The 24,798-nt window shown below is 33.4% G+C and overlaps 4 protein-coding genes and 1 long non-coding RNA gene across 6 annotated transcripts in view; 3 read left to right on the top strand and 2 right to left on the bottom strand.

The window, feature by feature from the left end:
* Positions 1 to 1,460, bottom strand: part of LOC115234251 (phosphatidate cytidylyltransferase, photoreceptor-specific) — a 4,191-nt gene extending 2,731 nt beyond the window's left edge. Inside the window, exons 1-3 of the mRNA XM_029805122.1 lie at positions 1,173 to 1,460; positions 260 to 384; positions 57 to 153 (exon numbers count right to left, since the gene is read on the bottom strand). Of these exons, the coding sequence (XP_029660982.1) occupies positions 57 to 153; positions 260 to 384; positions 1,173 to 1,241 (291 nt within the window). The 5' untranslated portion in view covers positions 1,242 to 1,460. The remainder of the gene's footprint in view (positions 1 to 56; positions 154 to 259; positions 385 to 1,172) is intronic.
* Positions 1,461 to 1,612: 152 nt separating this feature from the next.
* On the top strand, positions 1,613 to 4,340 carry LOC115234254 (glucose-fructose oxidoreductase domain-containing protein 2). The gene is made up of 3 exons (XM_029805123.1): positions 1,613 to 2,269; positions 2,539 to 3,088; positions 3,475 to 4,340. Exons 2-3 carry the CDS (start codon positions 2,581 to 2,583, stop codon positions 4,146 to 4,148), a joined length of 1,182 nt encoding a protein of 393 aa, XP_029660983.1. The 5' UTR covers positions 1,613 to 2,269; positions 2,539 to 2,580; the 3' UTR covers positions 4,149 to 4,340.
* Positions 4,341 to 4,843: 503 nt separating this feature from the next.
* Positions 4,844 to 7,218, top strand: LOC115234338 (replication factor C subunit 2). Its single transcript, XM_029805351.1, has 6 exons — positions 4,844 to 5,020; positions 5,498 to 5,765; positions 5,840 to 6,088; positions 6,169 to 6,378; positions 6,466 to 6,579; positions 6,681 to 7,218. Exons 1-6 carry the CDS (start codon positions 4,911 to 4,913, stop codon positions 6,780 to 6,782), a joined length of 1,053 nt encoding a protein of 350 aa, XP_029661211.1. The 5' UTR covers positions 4,844 to 4,910; the 3' UTR covers positions 6,783 to 7,218.
* A 784-nt stretch (positions 7,219 to 8,002) lies between these two features.
* Positions 8,003 to 24,798, bottom strand: part of LOC115234336 — a 64,457-nt gene continuing 47,661 nt past the window's right edge. Inside the window, exons 5-12 of one of the 2 annotated variants that reach the window (XM_029805345.1) lie at positions 16,161 to 16,321; positions 15,162 to 15,347; positions 14,080 to 14,235; positions 13,430 to 13,582; positions 10,704 to 10,968; positions 10,491 to 10,532; positions 9,796 to 10,203; positions 8,003 to 8,979 (exon numbers count right to left, since the gene is read on the bottom strand). In XM_029805345.1, coding sequence (XP_029661205.1) covers positions 8,566 to 8,979; positions 9,796 to 10,203; positions 10,491 to 10,532; positions 10,704 to 10,968; positions 13,430 to 13,582; positions 14,080 to 14,235; positions 15,162 to 15,347; positions 16,161 to 16,321 — 1,785 coding nt within the window. In that variant the 3' untranslated portion in view covers positions 8,003 to 8,565. The remainder of the gene's footprint in view (positions 8,980 to 9,795; positions 10,204 to 10,490; positions 10,533 to 10,703; positions 10,969 to 13,429; positions 13,583 to 14,079; positions 14,236 to 15,161; positions 15,348 to 16,160; positions 16,322 to 24,798) is intronic. The other variant, XM_029805346.1, reaches the window with a different exon arrangement.
* On the top strand, positions 19,238 to 22,867 carry LOC115234339. The gene is made up of 2 exons (XR_003883903.1): positions 19,238 to 19,788; positions 19,919 to 22,867. It is a non-coding gene; the product is annotated as an uncharacterized LOC115234339 (long non-coding RNA).

The following is a 24,798-nucleotide window of genomic DNA, read 5'->3' on the forward strand; positions in this document are numbered from 1 at the left end:
TATATAAAGATTTATTGTATTTTACCTAATTGTACAATATTTGAAAGAAAACTTACTGTAACCATCAATGCTAATGGACCTCCATAAATAATAAGACAAAATCCAGCTATCATAAACCAAGTGAAAATAGTTCTAATTATCCAATTTCGCCAACTGCAAGAGAAAGCAATATCATTAAAACAATTTATTCATAAAGAATTGAAATAGTTTATTGTAAATAAGAAATAAATAAATATTAGTATTATATATAGTATTTTACCGATCTGGAAGACCAGAAAGAACAGAACTTAAAATATGTGGAGTATGATCAGTTCCTTGAGGCAAAGTTTTTCCTAACTCTTCTACCTCCAATTTTGCATCATCTTCGGATTCAATATCCTCTTTCTGAAGGAAAACATGTTTCAAAAATATTATAATACCACTTTAGAAAAAAAAAAACAATTAAAGTAAATATAGCATTAACTTTGTTTTATAATATATGATACATATTAATAAAAAATTCAAAAGTACTAAGTATTTAATAAATAAAAGATATATAAGAGAGTGTATTATCATAAATTAATATATCACATGAGTAAACTGTTATTCTTTAGATGTCATAAAATATTCGTTATATTTCTTTAATGTTAAATTTAAAAAAAATATATAGAATAAAATATGAAACAGAGATAAAATTATATGTCATAATTCAGAGCTGCATTAAATTATAAACTGCATCATATGTATATATATAAGGGAATTATATATATACGATATCAAATCATCTTAACGGACGAGAATGTACGTTTAATATCTTTTAATTAAAAAGTGTCGAGTAAGCATCACGTTTGCAAATCGAGCGGAAAAAGCGGGGACAATGAAATTCGTGTGACAGAAGATGCGTTATTTGTTTGCACGCGCGTATATGTGTACATACACATTAATTTATGCACGACATATGCGGCATATACATATATACGTTGCGCTGTGCACACAAAGCGGCTTCAAAAATAGTGTACGGACACATTCTACATGAGTATTGGTAGCTGTCAAATACCCATCGTCGAATAATCGCCTAACGCGCCAACGGCGCAGATCGATAGCCTTCGGAATCGCGTAAAACGATAAACAACCATAAAATGATTGAACATTCTCGATGCCGTGGAATCTCACAAGGGAATTACATTTATTACCTGATCGTCGCTAACGTCCCGCGTCGTTGCCGATGCATCGCCGATCGTTCTCTTGCGTACCTCCGACATATCGCTCACGTCGGTTAATAATACGCGATTTTTTATCGCGGTGGAAAAATCGTGATGACGAGCCGAATTAGCGGGAAGGAGTTGAAGGTCAACACTCCGCGCCGATTTATAGCGCTTGACCGCTGCGTTTATTTACATATTTTAAGGAATTGAAAGTATACTCAAAGGAACTCGGATTCCGGATGCGGTGAGCACGCACACACTACACTCGCGCGAGGCGAAGAGCGAATTAAAAGCGGGGATAGTCGGGATAGTCAACGTTCGGCCACGTTCGGTACGCTTCGGTTAGCTTCGGTTAATCAATGTAATGATACAGTGTCATCGATATAAGAATATACCTAGACATATAAACTGACAACCTCAAGTGTCAAGTTTTATTTATTATTCCACTCTTCTCCATATATTAGCGATTTTTTCATCAGCATATAGAATAACGCGATAATGATCAATTGTCTGTCTAGACAAATTTGCATAATACGTAGAAAAATTGTTTAATTATATCAAGAGTGCCATTGATTATTTATATATATGCGTATACTGTTATGCAAGTCTATCCGGAGGGAAAACAATGCAGAACTTGCTATCGTGCGATAAAATTTATGATTTTTATGAGAGAAACGTGAATAACGCGATGATTCATGCTCACTTATATATTTTATCTTTTTATTATATATATATTAAGATTGATAAGAATAATATGCGAAGAGAATAATATGACATAAAAGACATATATATTTATCAGAATTGATAAAGAATTGATAAATAAATACGAATACACGAGATTATCGCGAAAAACGATAAGCGCAATGATTCTGAATGATTCATGAAATGTTATATACGAGAATTATATATGTGTATGTATATATAATATATATATATATATATATAACACACATATACAAACATATATTTGTATTCTGCAAGAAGAGGAATGACTGAAGTATAAAAAAGCGTATTTAAAAAAATCAACACAGTGCCCAACAGAGCCCATTAATACACATCTGTGTGTGTGTATTAATTAGCCTTAAGTATGTTTATTTTTGAATTGGATCATGCGCGCGAATAGGTTTTTCCATTCTTTGTGGTCAGTGGTCAAATCCATTAGCTGCTGTCATAACATATGTCATAAATAGCAGTTTACTAATGCGATCGTTAGACTTTAGTCTTAAAAATGAAAAGAACACAGTGGCTGAATATATGCGAGCAAAATTAGAAATAAATTATCAGCAAGACATCTTTATTACTCGTCGACAGACAGAGAGAGAAAGAAACTGTAATTATTTGTATTGTGCTATAGGTTAAATCTGAGTTGTAGAAAAAAAGGAGAAACATCAAATATATGCACTTTCATACATTCAAAATGACATTACCTGGCATTGGAGTGTTTGGCACAGGAAGTATCGTTAGGATCATTATACCTTTTTTGAGAGAAAAGGGCTTCAGGATTGAAGCTATATGGGGTCGTACATTGGCAGAAGTTTCGAAAGTGGCAAGCGATCTGGAAATACCGTTTCACACCAGTCGCATAGACGATGTTCTTTTAAGGAAGGACGTAGATCTGATCTTTATCATGTGCTCGCCGAGCTTGCATTCACAAATCGCTGTTAAAGCCCTGGGTATAGGTAAGCATGTTGTGTGCGATAAACCAGCAGGCTTGAGCCAAAGCGAGGCCTTGAAGATGGTACGAGCTGCGCAGTATTATCCCTCGCTGATCAGCATAGTTAATCACAGTTTAAGGTTTTTGCCTGCCTTTGTGCATATGAAAAAGGCACTAGAAGATGGATATTTGGTTGGACCTGTAACAGTTATAGAAGTAAGAGTACATATGGGAAGTTTATTACACAATGGTAAGTATGAAAAGAATAAAAATTTTTACGTTTTTATATTTGTAGATTTTATAAATATTTTAAAATCATGCAGCTTTTATGAAAGAAAGAAAGAATCGAAAATGAAAAATTTCAAAACTGAACTAACTTAAAATAAAATATTTTGTAAAAATGATCAATAGTTCTTTTTCCCTTCTCTTAAATTTGGAAATAACTATCTGAAAGATAGTTGCAACAAATATTTTTTTCTATATAGCTCAAAGATATAATTTAAATAATATTTCAGTTACAGAATATTTTCTTTATATTTTTTATGTATTTGCTGAATCAGAGAAAAATATTTTTACATAAATTATATACTGAAATAACATTTATTTTAACCAAACATATTTGTACAATTTTTTAAGGATATGATTGGCTATGTGATGATACAATGGGTGGAGGAATCTTGGCGTTAGTGGGCAGTCATGTTATTGATTTGATCTTTCATTTAATGGGTCAACGAGCTTCAAAAGTGCATGCTGTTGTCAGAACATTTACTCAAACAACCAAATACATTAATGGAATCAGGCACATCACATCGCCGGATTTCTGTAGTTTTCAAATGGAGTTAAGCAGCGGTACCTTAGTAACAGCTACTTTGAGTAATCACTTGCAAGGTCAGCTTTCCCAAGAAGTGTTGATATGTGGTGGTGGAAATCATTTGGTTGTGCGTGGCGGAGATTTATATGGATGTCGCAATGGACAAGAGGAGATCTTGTATCGTGATACAGAAGATTTACATGGGATATCTTTGCCAATTGCTGACTCTATTCCAAGGCCTTATATCAAAGGACTTCGAAAAATGATCGCGGCATTAAAAGAAGCCTTTCAATCTGTGGAAGATAAAAGAGGTTGGATTAAAGAGCCAGTGTTTTCTGCTTCTACGTTTGAAGATGGTCTGTATGTGCAAGCAGTTATTGATGCACTGCGACAAAGTAATAAACAGCGTGAATGGGCCAAAGTTAACATCTTGACAGAAGAACCAGATCCAAATCCTTTATTGAGCGCTGCTGTCAGAGCTACAGCTATTTCAATATAAAAGACTGTTTTGCTAAAATTTTCACTAATTAAAAAATCTACTATGGTACTGTACATTTTAAAGACTGTATATTGATAAATCAATCGCGTAAAATAATATTTAAAGCAGCTACATCACATCGACGTTTACTTTTCTATCATATTATGATTATCTAGATAATAATCTCATTTATTTCTGCAAAAAAAAAAAAAACTAATATATATATGGTTGTCTCTATTGTATATATAGATATATATGAAAGTATTTGTATTTATAAATACTATGGTTGTGCTTATAAAATGTTAAATATATCGATTTAAATGTCAAGTATTTATTATATATAATTTCATAATATAATTCTGTTTTAATAATAATTAATAATTCTAATAGTTTTATGTGATTTATATAATAGCTTATAATAGCTATTCTATAATTATATTAATTATATTAATTTATTTTTAATAATTTTATCGGAAATTGTATCGACAATATGATAGTGTAGCCAATCAGATTCGTTACTTGTGTCTGTGTTCAGTTTAGTTTCTTTTCAATTATTTTTCTTGTCCCATGATTATGGCTGCGGTCGAGAAGACGCTAGAGATACTTCGAAGCATTGCATTAACCAATTAGAATAAAGAAATCTTTACTCTCTTTGCCCTAATTGGTCAATCAAACGCTTCGAAGCATTTCTAGCATCTTTTTGACCACAGCCTATAACGTGCATTGGCTGCACTGCTTTAAATTTTTCCCACGTTTGCGCGCGTAGCCGACGTAAATTTAAAGATGGCAGGGGATGATGTTGACGAAGCTATGGAGACTGAGATTTTACCATCTACAAGTAACAGCGATGCGAAAATTAAAGAAAAAGACAATAAATCTCAAAATTTACCATGGTATGTCTTATTATCACGAAAAAAGTTTTATTTCTAATAATTATTGTATATTACTGTGAAAAGTTAGGTTATCTTTAATCTTTGACTAAACTGTATATGGCTCTGTACAAAACACATAGACATTTAAATTTAGAAAAGTAATAAACGTGGGATATAATAGATCCTCGGATATTAATTTGTTTGTCAATCTTATAGAATTAATATTTAGTTTATATATATATATATATATATATTTTTATAGATAATATGTGTGTGAGTAACGTATAATAATCTTGCTATTGATGCGCATTATCAATATTTATAGCATTACTTACTGAGAATTACATAGAACATATTGACCACTTTTTGCAAAATTGCAAAAAGAAATAGCAATGTTTATAATAATATTATAACAATATTAATTGATTACATAAAAATCCCATTTTATATTTCGGATCATACTAAAATATTATGTCATTATTATTTATTGGTATCTAGGATCGAAAAATATCGGCCACAAGTATTCTCCGACATTGTTGGCAATGAAGACACTGTATCCAGATTAGCTGTTTTTGCTCAACATGGAAATACTCCAAATATTATTATTGCTGGTCCACCTGGAGTCGGCAAAACTACTACAATTTTGTGTTTGGCACGTATTCTATTGGGACCAGCATTTAAAGAAGCTGTACTTGAATTAAATGCTTCAAATGAGAGAGGAATAGATGTAGTTAGGAATAAAATCAAAATGTTTGCACAAAAAAAGGTAATGAATAGAATATTGTGTGATACATTAAAAAAAAAAGATATTTTTATGATTGTTTTAATTGCACATTGCAGGTAAATCTTCCTAAAGGAAAGCATAAAATCATTATTTTGGACGAAGCGGATAGCATGACTGATGGCGCGCAGCAGGCATTGCGTCGTACAATGGAAATTTATAGTCATACAACCAGATTTGCTCTTGCATGTAATAACACAGAGGAGATTATTGAACCTATACAATCACGATGTGCCATGTTGAGATATGGAAAGTTAACAGATGCCCAAATCTTAGCAAAAGTTCTTCAAGTTTGCGAAAAAGAAAATGTAACTAAAATATTGCAGACAATGATAAATGATCTAAAGTTGATTTATAAAGTTATTTACTTTTACTTTACCATTTGTAGATTTCCTACACAGATGATGGTATGGAAGCAATAGTGTTTACAGCCCAAGGGGACATGAGACAAGCCTTGAATAATTTACAATCTACATATAATGGATTTAATCATGTCAATGGCGAGAATGTATTTAAAGTGTGCGATGAACCTCATCCTTTAATTGTCAAAGATATGCTGGATGATTGTATAAAAGGAAATATTTCTAAAGCATGCACGGTAAAATATATACATTTGAAGAAATTAATATATATATCAAGATATATATCTTGTGTGTATATTTCATTTATAAATTATATTTACTAGGTAATGGATCATTTCTGGAAAATGGGATATTCTGCGGAAGATATAATCAGTAATGTATTCAAAGTTTGTAAAAATCATGCTATGGATGAAAAACTGAAGTTGAAATTTGTCAAGGTAAATTGCATATGACATTATCTTTTTCTTTAAACGATTAAAGTTATTTTATTCTTACATATAACTTTAACAAAATATTTTTAACGTTAATTCATACACAGGAAATTGGAATAACGCATATGGGAATAGTAGAAGGTATCAATAGTTTGTTACAATTACACGGTCTCGTGGCAAAACTTTGCCGCGTATGTGTATCGAAATAATTGATTATATTCTATTGTTTTTTAATAAACATTTATATATTTTTATTATGCGTTTTTTTCATTATATATAAACTACTTTTTGTAGTTTTATCAATTCTGGAAATATTGTGTCAAAATAATTTCTCTAGAAACATTGTTTTATTTAGATACTTACAAAATAGAATGTATATTATAGTCCATATTCAATCTAAATATGTTGTACATTGCATACAACACTGTACAACATATTGATGCACATAGTTCCTCGAATACTTTGTCATAAGTAGTGCTAGGACTAGCAATTTTAAGAAACGAAAATTTATTTTTGCACAGTAACTTATTACTATTTTACAAAAATGTAAAAAAAGAACTTATAAACCACTATATATGCATTCTTAGTCTGTAACAGTATTGATGCTAAAAATAAAGATCATAAACATGCATTTTAATGTTAAAACGTTTAACATACTTTGTATAAGATTTCATTTTCACACAGCATTAATCAATCTTTTTTTCATTATTAATATGCAGTTGCAGAATAATTATTTTCAAATACAGGATATTTGTGAGAGGTATCATACTCAAACATTTCTCTATTTTTCTACTTCAAAATTAGAGGCTGTAATACTTTATACATTTATACACTTAGAGCAATATATAATCATAGAATTACATTATAAATCTTACTATAACGTTAATTTTATTATAAAATTGCAATATTGGATTTATTTGCCATCTTTATATACAGAATTATATTAGCAAATATTATCTATATATGCTTTTCTTGGGAAATTTGAATAATTAAATTACATTATTGAACCCATAAGGATGACAAGAATTGTAAACACATGTATGATATGTAATGATTGTGATGTTTGATACATGCGTGATGCATGTTAGATTGCTGAGATATACATCCAATGATAAATTAATTTTAGTGATCACAAGCATTTATTTTAGTGCTTTCCATTAATTAAAAAATTTATAATCCTCTCTATATGTTTAAGATCATTAAATAATATTATTTACCAATTATAATAAATTGTATTTATATATTGCCCAATAGAGATTGACTGAAGTAGAATTTTTGAAAATTTTAATATATGTATATACAAAACATAAGTCAATGAGATCTCAAATGTGCATTTCATAGATGTTTAATCTATTTGTCACTAGATTTGTCCAAATGCCGGGTTCTGGCTGTAATAATGTGATTTATCCACAATCTATGGATTTCAGTCTTACGTTTTTTTTTTTTCATTTTCTTGGGCGATATAAATATTTTGTGTTACAAAAAAATAAACGTAACAGATTTTTTATAGGAAAAGATAATTTTTCTTCATAGATATCAATCTTAGATTTTATCCTTGCAACATGACATGCCCTTGATATAATGTATCATAATATAACGTACAAACGCGTTTTACCATATACTTAGAACTAATCTTGATTATAAACATCGATAGAATGTGCTAGTCATCAAATTTAATAAAGCAGGCGCATAAATCGAAGTCTATCTCAATATGCGTTACCATTTCGTGATATAATCATTTCCAAGCTATGGAATGGCATATATCACACAAGGTTTCATTAGATATATCTTTGTACATTCTCATCTATATCATTGATATCAACTTTGCAAATTATCGTAATATCGAGGTGATAGAAAAGTAACTGCATTATTTATTATATAAATTTGATATATGCCCTCAGAATTATCGTTTCAGAGAACACTTCCGCTTATTCTTCTTTTCTCCTTCTCTCCTTCTCTTTTATCCGTCCGAGAAATGCAGATTCGTAGCGTTTAGCACCATTTCTCCATTGGTACGGATGTCAAATGCGGTCTCGGCTTTGGAGAAGGCCATCGTAATGCACTTTGACACGATTCCGCTCTGGAGGGTGTTCTTGGAGGCGGTTGAGGCGGGCTAACGAGAGATTCTTGCAAGTTTGAATTCATATCCCCGCCATTCGCTTCGAGATGTCGAGGTATGCTCTTCTCCAACGGTGGATCGCCGCGATGGTTTCTTTTTGTTGGCTTTCGGGCCATGTCATGCTGCGATGCGGTCGGTGGCGCGCTTTCCACAGACTGGAGACTCGCTGCACGATGCAGGGAGAGTCGCAACGGCTTCTTCGGCGGTGCCGGGCGAGTCTTCGTCTCCTGGGAGCTAGCATATGCTACCGATGCTTCCGAATTCTCTGACGCGCGAGACTGAGAATCCTAAAATGAGGATATTATTCATATAGATACACCATATAGGTATCAAATAAAATTTGAATCATTGAATATGAGGTACTGTTATATATTAGATTGGTGTAAAAGTACTTTCGTTTTTCGCATATGCTCTCTCTCTTTTAATGTAAAAAAAAAAAAACGAAAAAACTTTCCCACTACAGTCTAATATACATATAAACTTGTGAAAATAAGATTTTATATTGAATATTTTATACATTAAACATCTTTTTATCAATCCTTTTGTTTATCAAATGAATGTATCAATGGAAAGGAGATGAATCAAGATTCAATTACTAGCATTTAGGAATCAGGATTCAATTATTTGTATATAACGATTTGAAGAATTTTTAAATTTTAAGAAAAAACTCGAATTTTGTATCGAACTCTTCAAGTGCTACATACATACATACATCATTATATATGATGCGAAATATACCTAGATTGGTGTAAAAGTACTTTCGTTTTCGCATATGCTCTCTCTCTTTTAATGTAAAAAAAAAAAAACGAAAAAACTTTCCCACTACAGTCTAATATACATATAAACTTGTGAAAATAAGATTTTATATTGAATATTTTATACATTAAACATCTTTTTATCAATCCTTTTGTTTATCAAATGAATGTATCAATGGAAAGGAGATGAATCAAGATTCAATTACTAGCATTTAGGAATCAGGATTCAATTATTTGTATATAACGATTTGAAGAATTTTTAAATTTTAAGAAAAAACTCGAATTTTGTATCGAACTCTTCAAGTGCTACATACATACATACATCATTATATATGATGCGAAATATACCTGTAAGCGATAGTAAGTCGGCTCAGAGTCAAACTCTAAAGACTGCAATTGCGAGACGCTTTTGCGACTTTTATGCAAATGCTCTATAGCAGATTCGGCGCGCGGCGACCTTCGACGTTGCACCTGCGACTGCATCAGCGACTGCTTACAGTCGAGGCTGGCCGTTGATCTGGCCAGCTGTAATCCTTGATGTTTTTGCTTATTTCGTGATTTGTGATGACCGTTCGAAACGCCATCGGACGAAAAATCGAGCTCTCGCTGGTTTCTAGAATCTGTTAGACGTCTAGAATGATCACTGTGTCTACTTCTGACAGTCGGCAAACTCTGCCGTAGTTCCGTACAACTTCTCACATTGAGACCAGGTAAATTCGCCACTAACGCCGTTACTTGAGGGCCTTTTTGGAAAACCTGCAATCCAGAATTTTAATTTATGAAATCATTATGTTTGACACTTATTAGCCACTAATTTCACTTAATGGGCGACTTTTTTCTTAACATTTTATGAGAAAATTTATCAAGCTTGTCAAAGTATTTATAATTTAATTGACATATATATATATTTTAGATGGTAAATGAAAGGAATCTTTTTACACCTTTTTAATATTTTTTGATTAATTATAATTTATAATAATAATATAATCTTTTCTGAACATTGTTACATATATCCATTCATTATAGCTATGATATTAACTTACCAAGTTTTTTTCTTCTCCTGTGAGATATTTTTTAAAATCTTTCTATAAACATAATATAATTTATATAATAAATATACAAAAATAGAATTTTGATGTCGGTGTCAAAGTGTAATTAAAATTTAATAAACTTCCGCTCATTGATACGGATGTTTATTCCAAGTTTCTACGCTGATTAATTTCACAGAAACTATCTGGAATACGCCAGCAAGTTACCTGTACATGCTCTTGACGATTCGGCGATGGCTCTTCGATGGGGACTTCGGTTCTGCTCGGCGCCAAGAGATCTCTGACTTGTTCCTCGAGATAACCGATCCTGTGCGTTAGTCTGAGATTATCGGAGCGTAACGTGCGCAATGCCGCCAGGGACTCGCCTTTTCGCAGGACTACTATTTGCGCAGCGTCAGGTGCAACGGCCAGAAGCCGCGCCAAATCGCTTCTACCCGCTCCTACCACCAGTTTTCCATTTACTTCTAAGATTCTGCAAAAAATGCGTACCGTTAGAAGAGTTATTTTTGAAGTTAAAAGAGGGCTACCCCTTAATGAAAAATAATTAAATATATATAATATATTATATAATACGAGAAATTAATTAATTGCAGTATTATTTTCTCTCGAAATAGAACTCGGACAATCGCAATGTTGGGTGATATCTGATTACAACTTTACATTCTATATGATCAAATTATAAAACGAAATTATATGCGCAGAACTGGGCTTAATGACGCATAGCAAATAATAATGTGTGGGAACTGGAAAAAATTATACCGAGCAAAGTATACATATAATCCATATTATCGTTAGTTATTTCGTGAGAAGCAGCACGAGCTTTATAAATTAAAAACTTCAAGCAGTTTTATATAATATATATTAAAAAATTTTTAGAGCACAGTGTATTTTTTAAATGAAAACTTTGTATTTTGTAAGCGTTTTTTAATTGGAATTTATTTATCGCTTATAAAAAAATCAAATTGTTTATAGCTTCTGAGTTATATAAACGATCAAAAATAAAAGATTTTTCGCGAGTCTTACGTATGGAAATAAATAACAAAATCAAATTTTATTTTGTGTTACAAATTTTGAGTCGATTTTAATAAAATTTTAAATTAGCTTGTCCGAAAATCAACTCCGCCTCTCAAATCAAACGCTCTGAACCAAAAAGTTCAACAACCCATTAATTTCCATGCGCATTTTTAAAAGATCTACGTATAAGCAGATCTGGAACGCCCTGGTCGTGCCCGGTATAGTGAATCTTCTTGAGTGAATATACTGAGTAAAATAGTGGAAGGTGGGGTCATGTGAAGTCGCGGGTGCAATTAGTGAGGGCACACGGCGAACTTCCGGTGACGCTTCACGCTACAGCGACTCGTTGGGAACCGAATGTCAAGATTGCCTTATTGTTCTTCCCCGATAGCCGCGCACGTTACGTAGTACTACCACCGTCGCACAAACACACTATGATTCCTCCGGCACCCTTCCTGCATTGTTTCGGAGCTTATAGAACTATGTTCGAATTAACAGAGTTTCTCGAATTCCAATTTCCAAAGATAATTCTGCCTTTTAAAAATTTTGTATCAATTCGTAATGCATGGATAATTTCTACGGAAAATACTTATGTAATTTTTAGTTTAATTGCAAATTTGCAAATTGGGAATTCCGAATTGCGATATATCGCAATTACGAAATTTGACAGTAGCAGCTTCATCGAGAAGCGACATGCCGTTCCGAAGCATAAACTTCGAGAGCGACACGTTAATTGTTACGACGGATGTCGACAGAAACGCTTGTTTTTTTTACTCCTGTTAGACGGTAATTAAAGAGTGCGAATGGAATGGTTATTTCGCTCCCGTAGTTACGTGCACCGCGATCCTTTCACAGGAGCGCGGAAAAATATCCTATTCGCGTTGTCGTAAATCTTCCTGAGGAGGAGAACAATAAAACAAAACGGTCGACATTCGATTTACAATTTCGCTCACAGTTTTATATGTTTGGAAAGTTTTATTGGTGATGCTGTCGATACGTGGATTGATTTTAAGCTTTAAATTAAACTTCAGAAGCATATGTATTCTGATAGAAAGAGATGATTTTTGTAGTTCATATAATGGATTCTGTTTTTTTTTTAAAGCTTTTAAAAATTTAACTTTTATTTTATGTTTTTATTATTAATTGGTCTAATGGAATAAAATTTTGCTTATATTGCTCAGTATAGAGAACTATGGTTAAATACTATATAATTTATAGACAAAAATGCTTTGAAATATTTCTGTTGTCATATAATGGATTCTGTTTTTTTTTAAAGCTTTTAAAAATTTAACTTTTATTTTATGTTTTTATTATTAATTGGTCTAATGGAATAAAATTTTGCTTATATTGCTCAGTATAGAGAACTATGGTTAAATACTATATAATTTATAGACAAAAATGCTTTGAAATATTTCTGTTGGAGAAGTATTCTTAAAAATTCTTACAAAACTAAATAATGTTATTTAAGAAAGATGATTTTTACAGAATAATTTTATAGTACTATGCAAATGTATTTTAAACATCGTTATTTGAATGTGCATTGAAAATAAGAGTATTAAGAGGTTTAATAAATCACACCAGATAAGTTAAAGATTAAAATGAGATATTTGAAACTAACTCTATAATTACAAATTAAAGAAATAAATTATCGTAAAATAGATCATTCCTGTATCTGTCAAAACATATGCTTCTGAAATTCGATTTTGATCTTGAGAAATGTACCGTATATGTTGTTTATAATGCAGCAAACAGGATAAGACAAATGGACAATCGCGGAAAGAATATTCTTACGTGAGTCGAATGTGCGCACGAGAAACGAAAAATTCGCACATGTTTTACATCAGATCGTCTTGTATACCGGAGGAAACACGATGTTTATTCGATGACTCGCGAATTCCGTGCGGTATAACAATACAAACCTGTCTCCCTTGCAAAGACCGGAATCCTCTACGGCCCAGTCGACGTAGAGGCCGATCGCATCGTCTCTTGGCCCGGCCCCAAAACGAGGACTTTTCGGATCCGCGCTGACTTCTACCGCATGGATCGTAACTTGCGTCGAACCGGATATGCAGCTGCAAGCAAAGTGATTGATGTAAATTTATGCCTCTTGTTGAAAATAATGTAAAAGATATCTCATATAATCTGATTTTCTATAGTAATCTTTTCTAATTTTATTAAATTTAAATTAACTTCAAATAATATATAAAGAAATAATATTATGAAATAAATAATGTATAAAGTCTTAATATATACACAGTCGTATATTTTAATTATTAAAATTTAATGACAAAAGCACACTCTCCTGGTGAAAAGATGAATAATTCTAATTAAATTTTTATTAAGAAAAATAATTTGAAATATATCGTATCATAATATAAATTGATATGCTGAAAAATATTCTTATCTTATAACGTTAATCAGTTCTTGTTTGTCTTTGTGAGTAAATAGGGCAGATAAAAGTTTCTTATTGTTTTGTTGAGTTTATGTAACGCCAAAAAAAAAGTTGCATAGCATTATGAGAAATCTTAATTAAAAAATAAATAAAAATAAAAATATAGAAAATATATACCTGAATATTGTATCGTTCTTTTGCTTTTCTTGAGTTTCGGCCAATTCCAAAGCAGTTTGAAGAGCTCTGCTCTCCTCGTGAAGAGTCAGCAGCTCGAGTTCCTCGCGACCTAGTCTGTATTCCAATTCCGCTTGTTGTATTCGAACATCGATATTACTGTGAAAAAAATTGCATACATACACATTTAAAGTATTTAGATTATAAAAACTAATGTGAGAGAGAAAAGACAAAATATAATTTTAATCATATTCATTCATTTAAATATTTTGTTCTTTGCAATCGTGTATTTTTTAAATTAAAAATAGATTTAATAATTTTTTGTTAAAAGATAACTGATTCTATTAATAAATAATTTTTATGGGATGTTGAAATTAATACTTCTGATACAGTTTCAAGACTGTATCGTCTAATATCGAAGACTATTATTTATTCTTTACATTGATAATGAATTTTGTTTCATAAATAAAATATATCCGGCAACTTCCATTATACATTTTTTTTTTTCAATTATTTATATGTCAAAATTAATAACATTTTAAATTTTCGTGTGTATATGTGCATAAATTATTATTTTCACTTAACAATCGTAACTTATTAAACTTATTATTATATTTATATATATATTAACTTAATTATTTTATTTAGCGAATAATTTGTTTTTTTCTTTACTTCCCTATCTTTATTAAGTTTTCGTAATCCTTAGCATCTAATTATGTTTACTAATCAAGTTATTAGCGTATATATAATTATAGATATAAATTTGATAAATTAATAATCACTTTTTCATGTATTGCTTGACTAAATTAATTATTCAGTGTATCAATGATTTACTCTATAATCGAACAAATTATTAGCATTTTATACAATATAATAATATCCAATTAAAGTATATTACCATAATTAAGTGAACAAATTGGCTTTATCTGTATTATCGTACAAAGACAATACATATAGTTTTGTCTATATTGCCGTGTGTTTATAGTTTATAGCATAGGTTTGCGCATCGTGATATCGGTAATCGTAATTTGCGATAATGAGATTGAGTAAGCCGCGCGCGGTTAAAATCTTGATTTCATCCTTACTCTGTAATGTCGAGACGTTCGAGCGCCAGCTTCAGGTTCTTAATAGCCAGTCGCTTATTGTCGGCGTCCCGTCGCAACCTTTGAAGCCGTTCCTCGGCCGCTTTCCTGTCGGCCTCGGTCAAGGGTGGCGCGCCATTGCGTAATGCCAGTCTATTGCTCAGCGTGTTGCAGAGCTGGCCCTTGAGCCTGAAAAATAACAAAAGGCATGAATCGTGCCGAAGAAAGAAAATACTTTTGTGCTTCCTATTGTCTGCACTCTGATCTTAGAAATATACATTGAGATTTTGATAGATCTTTGATGAAGCTTTTTATTTTGGTAGATTCACTATCTATAAAATTGATATATTATTTTTAACAATAGATCATAAGCTTTAGTTAAAAAAAGTAGAGCATAAAGTGTTTTTAATATTTTTACCATTATTGTGTATTATATATAGGATACTTTGCTTGTATCGCATTTTTTATGTTTTAATAACAGTTTCTTCTGTCAAATTTTCAAATAAAATCTTCTTTTCAAAAAATTTGTCGTTAGTATTACTGTACAAAAAAAAATAAAAAATCGTCTCTCATTAGCACATATCGAACGATATGAAATAATTTGTAGAAAGAGAGAAATTTAAAAAAGTTTTAATAAGAAAAATATTAATGACATACAATATTTTTCTCTGCAATTCTTTTATTTCTTAAGACGAGCGATATGCTAGCAATTTACCTATGCAGAAAGCGAAGAAATTGCTCCGACAAATCAATTCTGAAAGATTTACTATCTCTAAAAAGAGGAATTTGTTTTTTTTTTTAATTACGATGGTATTTATTTAGAAAAGTCCGGTTCTTACGTTTCTCTTTAAAGGATATAAAGTCCGCTCCTTGGCCATTTATTATTTCTGCGCGCGATCATTATAATAAAGGAATAGGACGTGATCAATTGCTATACCGCCGATCTTTCTCTCTCAATGCCGACCGTATGTCTCAAGGATGTGTAATCAAGCAATTACTTACGTCTGTATGATGTTTTCTTTGTCGCGCAGAGCGACTCGGAGAGCGTCCAATTCTTTATAATGATCTCTATTCCGATGAGCGGGGGAGGTAACGCCTCCGGAAACACTGCCGCCTTTTTTCCGCCTCGGAGTCGTCGACAGAGATACCTCTATACTGGCCATCTGTAATATGTATAAAGATATAATTACAAGTTAATTAAAAAAAAAAAAAAATTTTTTAACGGCGATATGTTTAATATTGTAAATTTGTAAATTCGGTTTATACTTAAAACTTAGATTGGCATGTCGTTGTATTTATTCTGTATCTCCTTCCTGATGTAAAAATATTTATTTTTACGTTTATTTATACATATATAGTACCAAATAATTATTTAAAGTTATTAATAAAGTTTACGAAATTTATAGAACCAGTGGAACATGATGAATTTGTAACATCTTCTCCAAGATGCTACAAGTTTAATTAACTGTTTTTCTAAGGTAGCTAGGAAGAGAGAGAGAGAGAGAGAGAAAGAGAGAAAAAGTAACTATCTCTCATCTTTTTGATATACTGGATACATTATATATATTCCATTTTATCACATGCACGAACAAGCAAAGCAATTTACCTAACGATGAAGGGCATAGGTCTCACAGGACAACGTCGCGAATAATTTCTCGGACATGAATATTTATAATTCGTGCTTGTGGAAAATTATAAGTCTATCGTTACCCGCGTATAATCCGTTGTTTCATGCTGTGAACATTTATCAAAAAAATAGAAACCATAATAAAAAATATAAAACTCTTGTTATAATGTATTGAATATAATTTCGAGCATAATATATAATTAGCTTTTTAATTATTTTTCATGTATTATTTGTATAATTACAAAACAGTTGTCGCTATAAAAATGCTAATAACTGATGAATTAACTTTAAATAAATAATATTATATAAGAAAAATCGAGACAAAATCGAAGATATTAACAAATTCTTTTTATATTAACATAAAAAAATATTCAAAAATATAATATTTATTATTAACGTAAGAAAAAAGAGACAGAAAGAGAGAAAAATATATATCTTTGAAATTAGAGATGTACTCGTACAAGATTAATAAATATTTAACAACTTTAATTTTTATAGCTGGTACGATTCTACTATTGAGGGTTGTGAGGTAATAAAATTTTAGTACGAAAGACTTACATAAAATGTTACGTAAGCTATGTAAAACAGAGATAGAAGCATTTGTGTCGGTGAGAGCTTCTATTTTATTTTTCACGTGTTTGTATTAGTGTGTAGCTCCTCTGTTCTTTCTTTTGCGCTGTATTCGACAGCATCCACGACGGAGGTGCTGGCAAGAAACGCTGGCACCTATCAATTATTCGGATTCTATGGTGCGCGCATCATCTCGTCGGAAAGTCCTCATTGCGCCACGGTACAACCTTTCGCTCCTCTTTTTCACGACATCCGTGGCACACACGGACACGATTTGATGGCGAGAGCGGGGTTTCGCGGGGGTGGATCGGCACGCGGCATGAATACAAATTTATCGTTCCATTAAACCTATGATTTGCGACGATAGTCGGGACGGGATGTCTCGGGATGCCTTAATGGGCTTCCAGCATCGGTACTGCACACGACGACGATCCTCGATGGTCCTTGAGAAGACAGCACCTACGGCCCCTCTCGCTGGCCGGCGCAGGAAGGTCAATGCCGGACCCCGAGTCTGCACCGAGGGCCTCATCGACCGATACATACCGAGGTCTCTACTCTCGCGAGTGCGGTATGTCCTAGACCGGACCACCAGCCAGGCGCTCGTATAAAGAAAATCGACTATAAACCGAATGTTTCTTTTTGGTCAGAGAGGGACGCCATTCGCTCATGATTAATCTTTCCGCATTTTCTCACGTGGTTTATGAGATCCGTAAAAAGAAAACGGTTACCTCCGCGACGAACGAGGAATAAATAAGTTTTATTTTATCGTTAACAGTTAATATGTAACGCGTGAAAATCTATAAATACTTTCGATTTACATAATCTTTTTTGTCATTTAATTTTACATCCGTAAGGAAAGATCATCGTGATTCAGAATCAGAAATTATCGCAGATATCTTTTTAATGTCTTTTATGTAATCTGTATTCATCCAAAATATATTATTTGCTTTTACGTGCGAGAAAAATTATTTAATCGAGGAAGAACATTCTTACGATAAAAATATTTATAATTATTAACGACTCTTCGATTCCTACCAATTTTTTGTCTCATGCATTGTCAAGAAAAGGGTCGAGAATCGTTGAACTCTGAACCGCGAAGAATTCTGCAAGTCGTGGCAGTGGACGTTCCCGCGGGAATATCCGGTGCATCCGGTTCATCGTTCCGAGATGCCCGGTTGGTGGTCCGTTGTCTCGGCCGAGACACACACTATGCCCACGATACTACCATATCGCGTCCGCCTCCATCATGAGAGTACACACTCGACGAGGGGTAACATCGACCTCCGTTGCATCGCCAGGAGGGACAGAGTATCCTCTCAAGGACCATGTATCAAGGACCGCGGTACCGTGACTTCGAATCTCTCCCGAAGGGTCATAGGTCTCGAAACCCTTGACTCGCGAGTTCTGTCTCGCGGGAGAGATACGTGGAACGAATTTGCGGGAATCGACGATTCTTCATTAAGAAACCGTGAACCGAGAGACGCTCACACAATCAGTGTTCCCGCGAGAAGTAACGATCGTGCCTTAATTATGCACTTTCTTTGCTCATCGGGGCGATTGTACACATACGTTCTTGAGGCTGTTAACGACCGATTACTTTAGTATATCAAGATTTCACTCTTGAATAGATTGAAGACATTTATTGCTTTTTGTTCTTTTCATTCTACGAGACCTGTTGTTAATGCAAGAATGATATAAAATACTTATTTCTTTGGTTTATTTTAGAAAATTTCAGTAATTTTTTTATTATGATACCGCCATCATTTATGAAGTACTTCGTTTTTATATTTTATATATTTTTATTTTTTTTTGTAATAATATTATTATGATATATGCAATTCCTCTTTAGCTTGCAACTGACAGTTGTACGACACTTCAAAAATAATCATAATATTAATATAATATTAAAATATGCAACCAAAGTTAGATAGTATACATTTATCGTATTTATTCTTATTTGTTTCCTCGCGATCTAAAAAGTCATCTCTGAAGGCCACTTGTCGGCGCAACACATCATACAAAGGTTTCCAGATCTTTTAATAATTTCTCGAGAGAACGCCGCCTCGTTCGTTTCGCAAGTATTAGACTCTTATAGCACCGTAGTCACTGATTTAGTATCAAGCAAGTCCGTGTACATTTGTTTTCGAGCCTGTGTAAGATAAGCGGTCCCCCGGCGCGACACTTCTCAGCCGTGAGAAGGAGAAGGTCCTCTCTCTCTCGTGTGCTGTAAGCTAGCTACTCGACGTGTTCGCCCATGGGATTATCGCATACGGAGATTTACGGGACACGCCGGTATCCCACAACAGGATAACGCGGCTTGGTAATAGCTGGACCCAGCGATCCTATTACGTCTCAAAGCCAAGGGACTACTGTCGCCGATGGGACCGACGTGTCGGCCAATTAGCTCGCAACGGCCGAAATATTCGCATTACCGTACGAGATTTCATACCAATTATTTTTATAGCGGTGCAATTTCGTTGATTACGGCCTTAACGTCCTCGGGAAAACACTTATAACATTCTGCAATTTCATTTATACTCTTTTTTTTTTTTTTGCTTTTTAGACGGAATCATAATCTATCTATTCGATATATTCGATGAGCACAAGAAAGAATTGTTTAAATTTAAGATGTGAAAGTGTTTATTGACGTTGCTCTAAAATTAAAGATGTTCTTCGAGCTTGAAAAATCCAGGAAGAAAGAAACCTTTTGCAAGACGCAAAAGTAGCAATTTGAGAAAAATCTCGAGTTGATTGCAAATAGCATATTTGTTATCCCGATACTAATGCAGAATCACTAATGTGCAAAGTTTCATATGTAATATAAATTAATATATCTGAGATACTGTAATTTTTAGAAAAATATGTAGATCCTTCAAAAGAATTGTCACTTTCAAGCAATTTTGCAGATTTTTTACAATTTTAATTACGTTTTAATGCATGTATAACAGATTCTACTGTCATTATATTTAGTTTTTTCTTCTTGACGTTTCTTCTTTTTTAATTTTTGACAAAGAGAAAGAAGTTATACAACAGATAATTTTTATTATTTTTAATAAATTTGATCTTCAGTGACTCTATTATGATTTCCAAACTTTGAAGAAATAAGATTGAGAGTGATGAGACACAATTATGAATTATCTCTTTTTTTACCAGATTTACGAAATATGTATTGAAAATGAAAGTTGCCTAAAGTTTTGTCTCTATTATAGTTTTTAATGATAGATCGAAACATTTATTTAGAGACGTCATCCAGTGGCATTCAGTTTATTTAAAGTGATAAGTAAAATATTATTATATACTATTTAAGTAAAAAGCTTGTTTCTTACATGGACGATTTGACAATGAGATTTATGTCCATCACTTGCCATTCTCGTATTAATCTTCAATTATATTCTCATGTAAGCTTTCGTAATTTTTTCCTTATATTTTTCATCTACGTTAATCGCTCATAGTAATTCTCATTTCGACAACGATGTTATAAAAGAAATGTTACGGAAATTAACACCTGTCATACGAAAGAGTGAAACATATGCGAGAGATTTTTTCAAGATACCGATAATTCCCGGTTTCCGCGAAGTTTAAATCAATTTTCTTACGCTACAGGCATATTAGAAGAATCCGGTATCGTCAATAAATAATGATCTCGACTAACTCCCGCAATTAGCAAGTGAACAAGATGTAGAAGATAACGACTGGGATAGCGCAATTAATTCTGGCTGACACGGATGGTCGTTAGCATCGTCTCGAGAATATATGGAATCTTCATCTTCTTTATAATTCCGAATACGTAATCATTGTTCTGTCACGACTTAATTCAATTCGAAATAATGTGAGCAAAGCGCGACTCCCTGCTTTCTCTCTCAAGTGATACGTGACAGTTCCTTGTAGTCTAAGTATATAAAAGCGGACCTTTTACATAATTAACTTGCGCGAGAGCGATATTATCCTTTTCAATGCGTGAGTGCGTGCGTGCGTGCGCAAAAGCGTCGACGCGCGTTTCCTTTTCCGCGGACAGTTTCTCATCTCGAATCACCGTCACAGAGATTTCCCGGAAACCGACGACGGGATACCCGGCGGCACGAAAAACGCGGGAGCACTTGAGAACAATGATGTCGCGCTGCTAGGAATTGTTCACGGTAAAATCGCCGTGCGGACGGCTATTTCTCTCTGGCAAACTTCTTGCTCCCATGGGTAAGAGGAGACAGGATTGCCTTTCTGCTACAGAGAAATCTTGTATTAAAAATCTAGAGATACATTTACGTGTGACTGAGTAACATCGTACGATATCGTTATATATTTTAATGAAACCCTGTCATGTGATACAAACTATATTTTGTGTAAAAATTTATATCTCGAGAAAATGTCTTATAATATCGATATCATTGTGAACGATTCAAATAGTAGAGCTTTAAAGAACAGAGAGAAAAAAGAGCTTTATCCGTATTCTTCTCGAGTCTAGAAGTCAGCGGATTCATACGAAATATATTCAGTATATTTACGCATGTTTCAACCTACATATGGGTTAACAAAGGACTCCTTGTGTATGCGACCTTCGTCGTGAAGTGCCTGCTTTCCATAAACACGACTTTTCGCCATCGTGATGTCAAAGATCAGCAACAAAGATACCATAAATCGCGTTCCTTTTTTTTTTAGCATAATCAGAAGTTATCGCGCCGATAAACGGATTGAAATTAGCTCATTAGTGATTTTGCACTGGTATCGCGATAACAAATATGCTATTTGCAATCAACTCGAGATTTTTCTCAAAAGTCTACTTTCGTATCTTGCAAAAAGTTTCTTTTTTCCTGGATTTTTCAAGCTCGAAAAAAACATCTTTAATTTTAGAGGAATGTCGATAAACTTTCACACCTTAAGTTTAAACAATCATTTCTTTCTTTACAGAATTGAAATTAAGAAACAAAGAGTAACTTCAACCATGACTAAAATTACAAAGTACAATAGTTAATAAAATAATCGGTGCTGATGAAACTAGTCGTAAATCCCTGATTGTATATGATGTATAATTGATTTCTCTCGAACTCTCTTAACTTATGAATGAAAACTATACAGGAACGAGACTTTGTACTTAACAGCTATTACTTAGCCGATCCTAAATTGGATTTATACGAAAGTCGAAATCCTGTCGCAAGTTTCTACCTATTCTGTCCGCGAGCGAGTCTATCGTGCACACGTGGACGAGGATAAAGCAAATCCCCGAGGGGGTATGTATGTTGCGTGTGAATAACCCCGCTAACCTTTCGCAGAAATCATATCGATTCAATGTATAGCTCTTTATATTTAGAGAAATTCAGAGATTTGCGACAGACGTTGCGTATGGAAAGAAATGAAAGAAAAAGAGAATTATTGAATTATATATAATAACGTGCGCATTGATAATGTTGTTTGCCGCGAAGAAAATAGTTGACTAATTTATTGCTTTCATGAATGATTATCGCGGAAATAAATTAAGAGAACATCAAACAAAAAGGTGAGCTTGCAAAAAAAAAAAAAATAATTTATATCATATGTAATTTAATATTTCAAGTAATTCACACACAATCTTAATAAATATACATCAGCTATCCTGTAAAATATTAATGTATTGTATAATATAAATTCGAAGGTAATATATATAAGCTATTCTTTGATAAACATTTTATTAAACTCTCTTTTCTTTTTTGCGTAACTTTTCATATAATATTAAATATGAAATATAAGAACGTTTCAAGGCGAAAGTCTATATAGCTGTAAAAGTAAATTTTTGTAATACAAAGAAGCTTGGGTCGCAACGTCAAAGGAAAAATGTGTGTGTTTCCAAAGTTAACGTACTTTCTATAAACACCGCAATGTGCATATTCTCTTTCCAATTCAATTTCTTTTCATCCGCGACGACGTGATATACATCAATATCAAAGCTTATTCGAGCAAAAAAGAAAAAGTGAGTGAGTGAGTGCAAAAGCACGTCTTAGATAACGAGAGGTAGCGACGAAAAAATTCTTATTGAAACCGAGCATGCGGGAGAGAAGAATAAGCAAACCGCACAGCAAGATACGATACATCGTTGCATTCGATAGGAACATTTGTTTTGGAATACATCTAGCAGAAGAAGAGGCGAGTCGTGACCCGAGGCGCGATGTATCGATGCTAACATTTATCTCGGGGCACGAGGTAGAAACGCACGATCAATACACACGTGGATCGAAACTCGCGATAATTCTTCCCTCGAAAGTGTCGATTCCATCGTTTTCGTTCCGCTGACGAGTTTCAACCCGAATGCGAATCTCGTTGGCGCTTCCTTATCGCGGCTGGCGTATTCTTAGCAGGATAGATTGGTACGATTAAGAAGATTGGCGCGCGGAAGAGGCAGACGCGGCCTCGAAATAAATCCGGCCGCTCTAAAACCTTGATCCGTGACTATAACACGGGTGACTGAGAATGAATGAATCATTGCCGAATTATACTCCGAAAGCATTATAAATGCGAGTTGTTAAAAATATTACGTTATACGCGCGTATATCTAGTGCAAACTCAATTATAGCTTATTATATGCATTCTAAATCTGTTTCACTGTCATTACACGATTGTAATTATAGATCTTTTACATATTAATTAATTTTCAATAATATATTATTTGATGTTATGCAGATAATTAAAATGGCAAACGCGCAGACATGTTCCGCGATGCAGAACGTACTTTCAACAAAGCAATCTCGAATATTTTTTTTTGTAAAGCGATACCGATATATGCGAGAAGTATGTGGCGTTATAATGGCCCTCTAAATAACGAGATAATAGAGACACGTATGTGAGTGTTACTTCCAGATCGCATCTTCCAGACACCTACCTCTCCGGCTTGCGCAGAAGTGGAAATGAATGGGCTGCGAAACCGCCTGGGGCATTCCGCGAATTTCTCGACGCGCAACTGCATCACACACATCGCGGCAAAGGAACAAAAACAGCGTAAGCACGCAGGAAACGAAAATTTATTGCGGAATTTGCTGGAAAGAGGACCGGCATTTCCGAGAAATAAGACGCCGCGCTGTTTCTCAACGAGGCGAAGTTTATAAACGCGGTTCGTCGTTTCTCGAAAAGAGAAACTTTACCGTTGCACGAGATAATCGTATCTTCGGTCGAAAAATTGCAATTGCGAGTTCTCATTATTTTTTAACGCTATTAAAAAAAAAAAAATTATTAATGTTGCTTGAAAAATTTTATTTATTTATATGAAAAAAGAAATATAATTTTTTGCATATTTCATCGTTCTTCTATTTTATCGGGTCTGACAAGTATGAAGATTTCTTTTCTGCGTTCATATATTTCGATTTGCAAAACGAGAATTTGACGACACGAGCGGTAGCGAGGTTATCGGGGGGGCAACAATCCTGTATTCTCTACCAAGTAGAACTTGGTCGAAAGTATCGGCGCTCAGACAGCTAAGGGCAG

The sequence above is a fragment of the Formica exsecta genome, unplaced genomic scaffold (genome assembly GCF_003651465.1).
Source record: "Formica exsecta isolate Colony F162 unplaced genomic scaffold, ASM365146v1 scaffold2, whole genome shotgun sequence".
Classification (NCBI taxonomy): Eukaryota; Metazoa; Arthropoda; class Insecta; order Hymenoptera; family Formicidae; genus Formica; species Formica exsecta.

What these genes read in the sequence shown, in the direction of transcription:
- LOC115234254 (XM_029805123.1), top strand. Translation starts at nt 2,581, where the DNA reads ATGCACTTTCATACATTCAAAATGACATTACCTGGCATTGGAGTGTTT. An exon ending in GGGAAGTTTATTACACAATG is followed by an intron (nt 3,089 to 3,474) that starts GTAAGTATGAAA and finishes CAATTTTTTAAG; the next exon opens with GATATGATTGGCTATGTGAT.
- LOC115234338 (XM_029805351.1), top strand. Translation starts at nt 4,911, where the DNA reads ATGGCAGGGGATGATGTTGACGAAGCTATGGAGACTGAGATTTTACCA. An exon ending in ATATTTCTAAAGCATGCACG is followed by an intron (nt 6,379 to 6,465) that starts GTAAAATATATA and finishes TATATTTACTAG; the next exon opens with GTAATGGATCATTTCTGGAA. An exon ending in TGAAGTTGAAATTTGTCAAG is followed by an intron (nt 6,580 to 6,680) that starts GTAAATTGCATA and finishes ATTCATACACAG; the next exon opens with GAAATTGGAATAACGCATAT.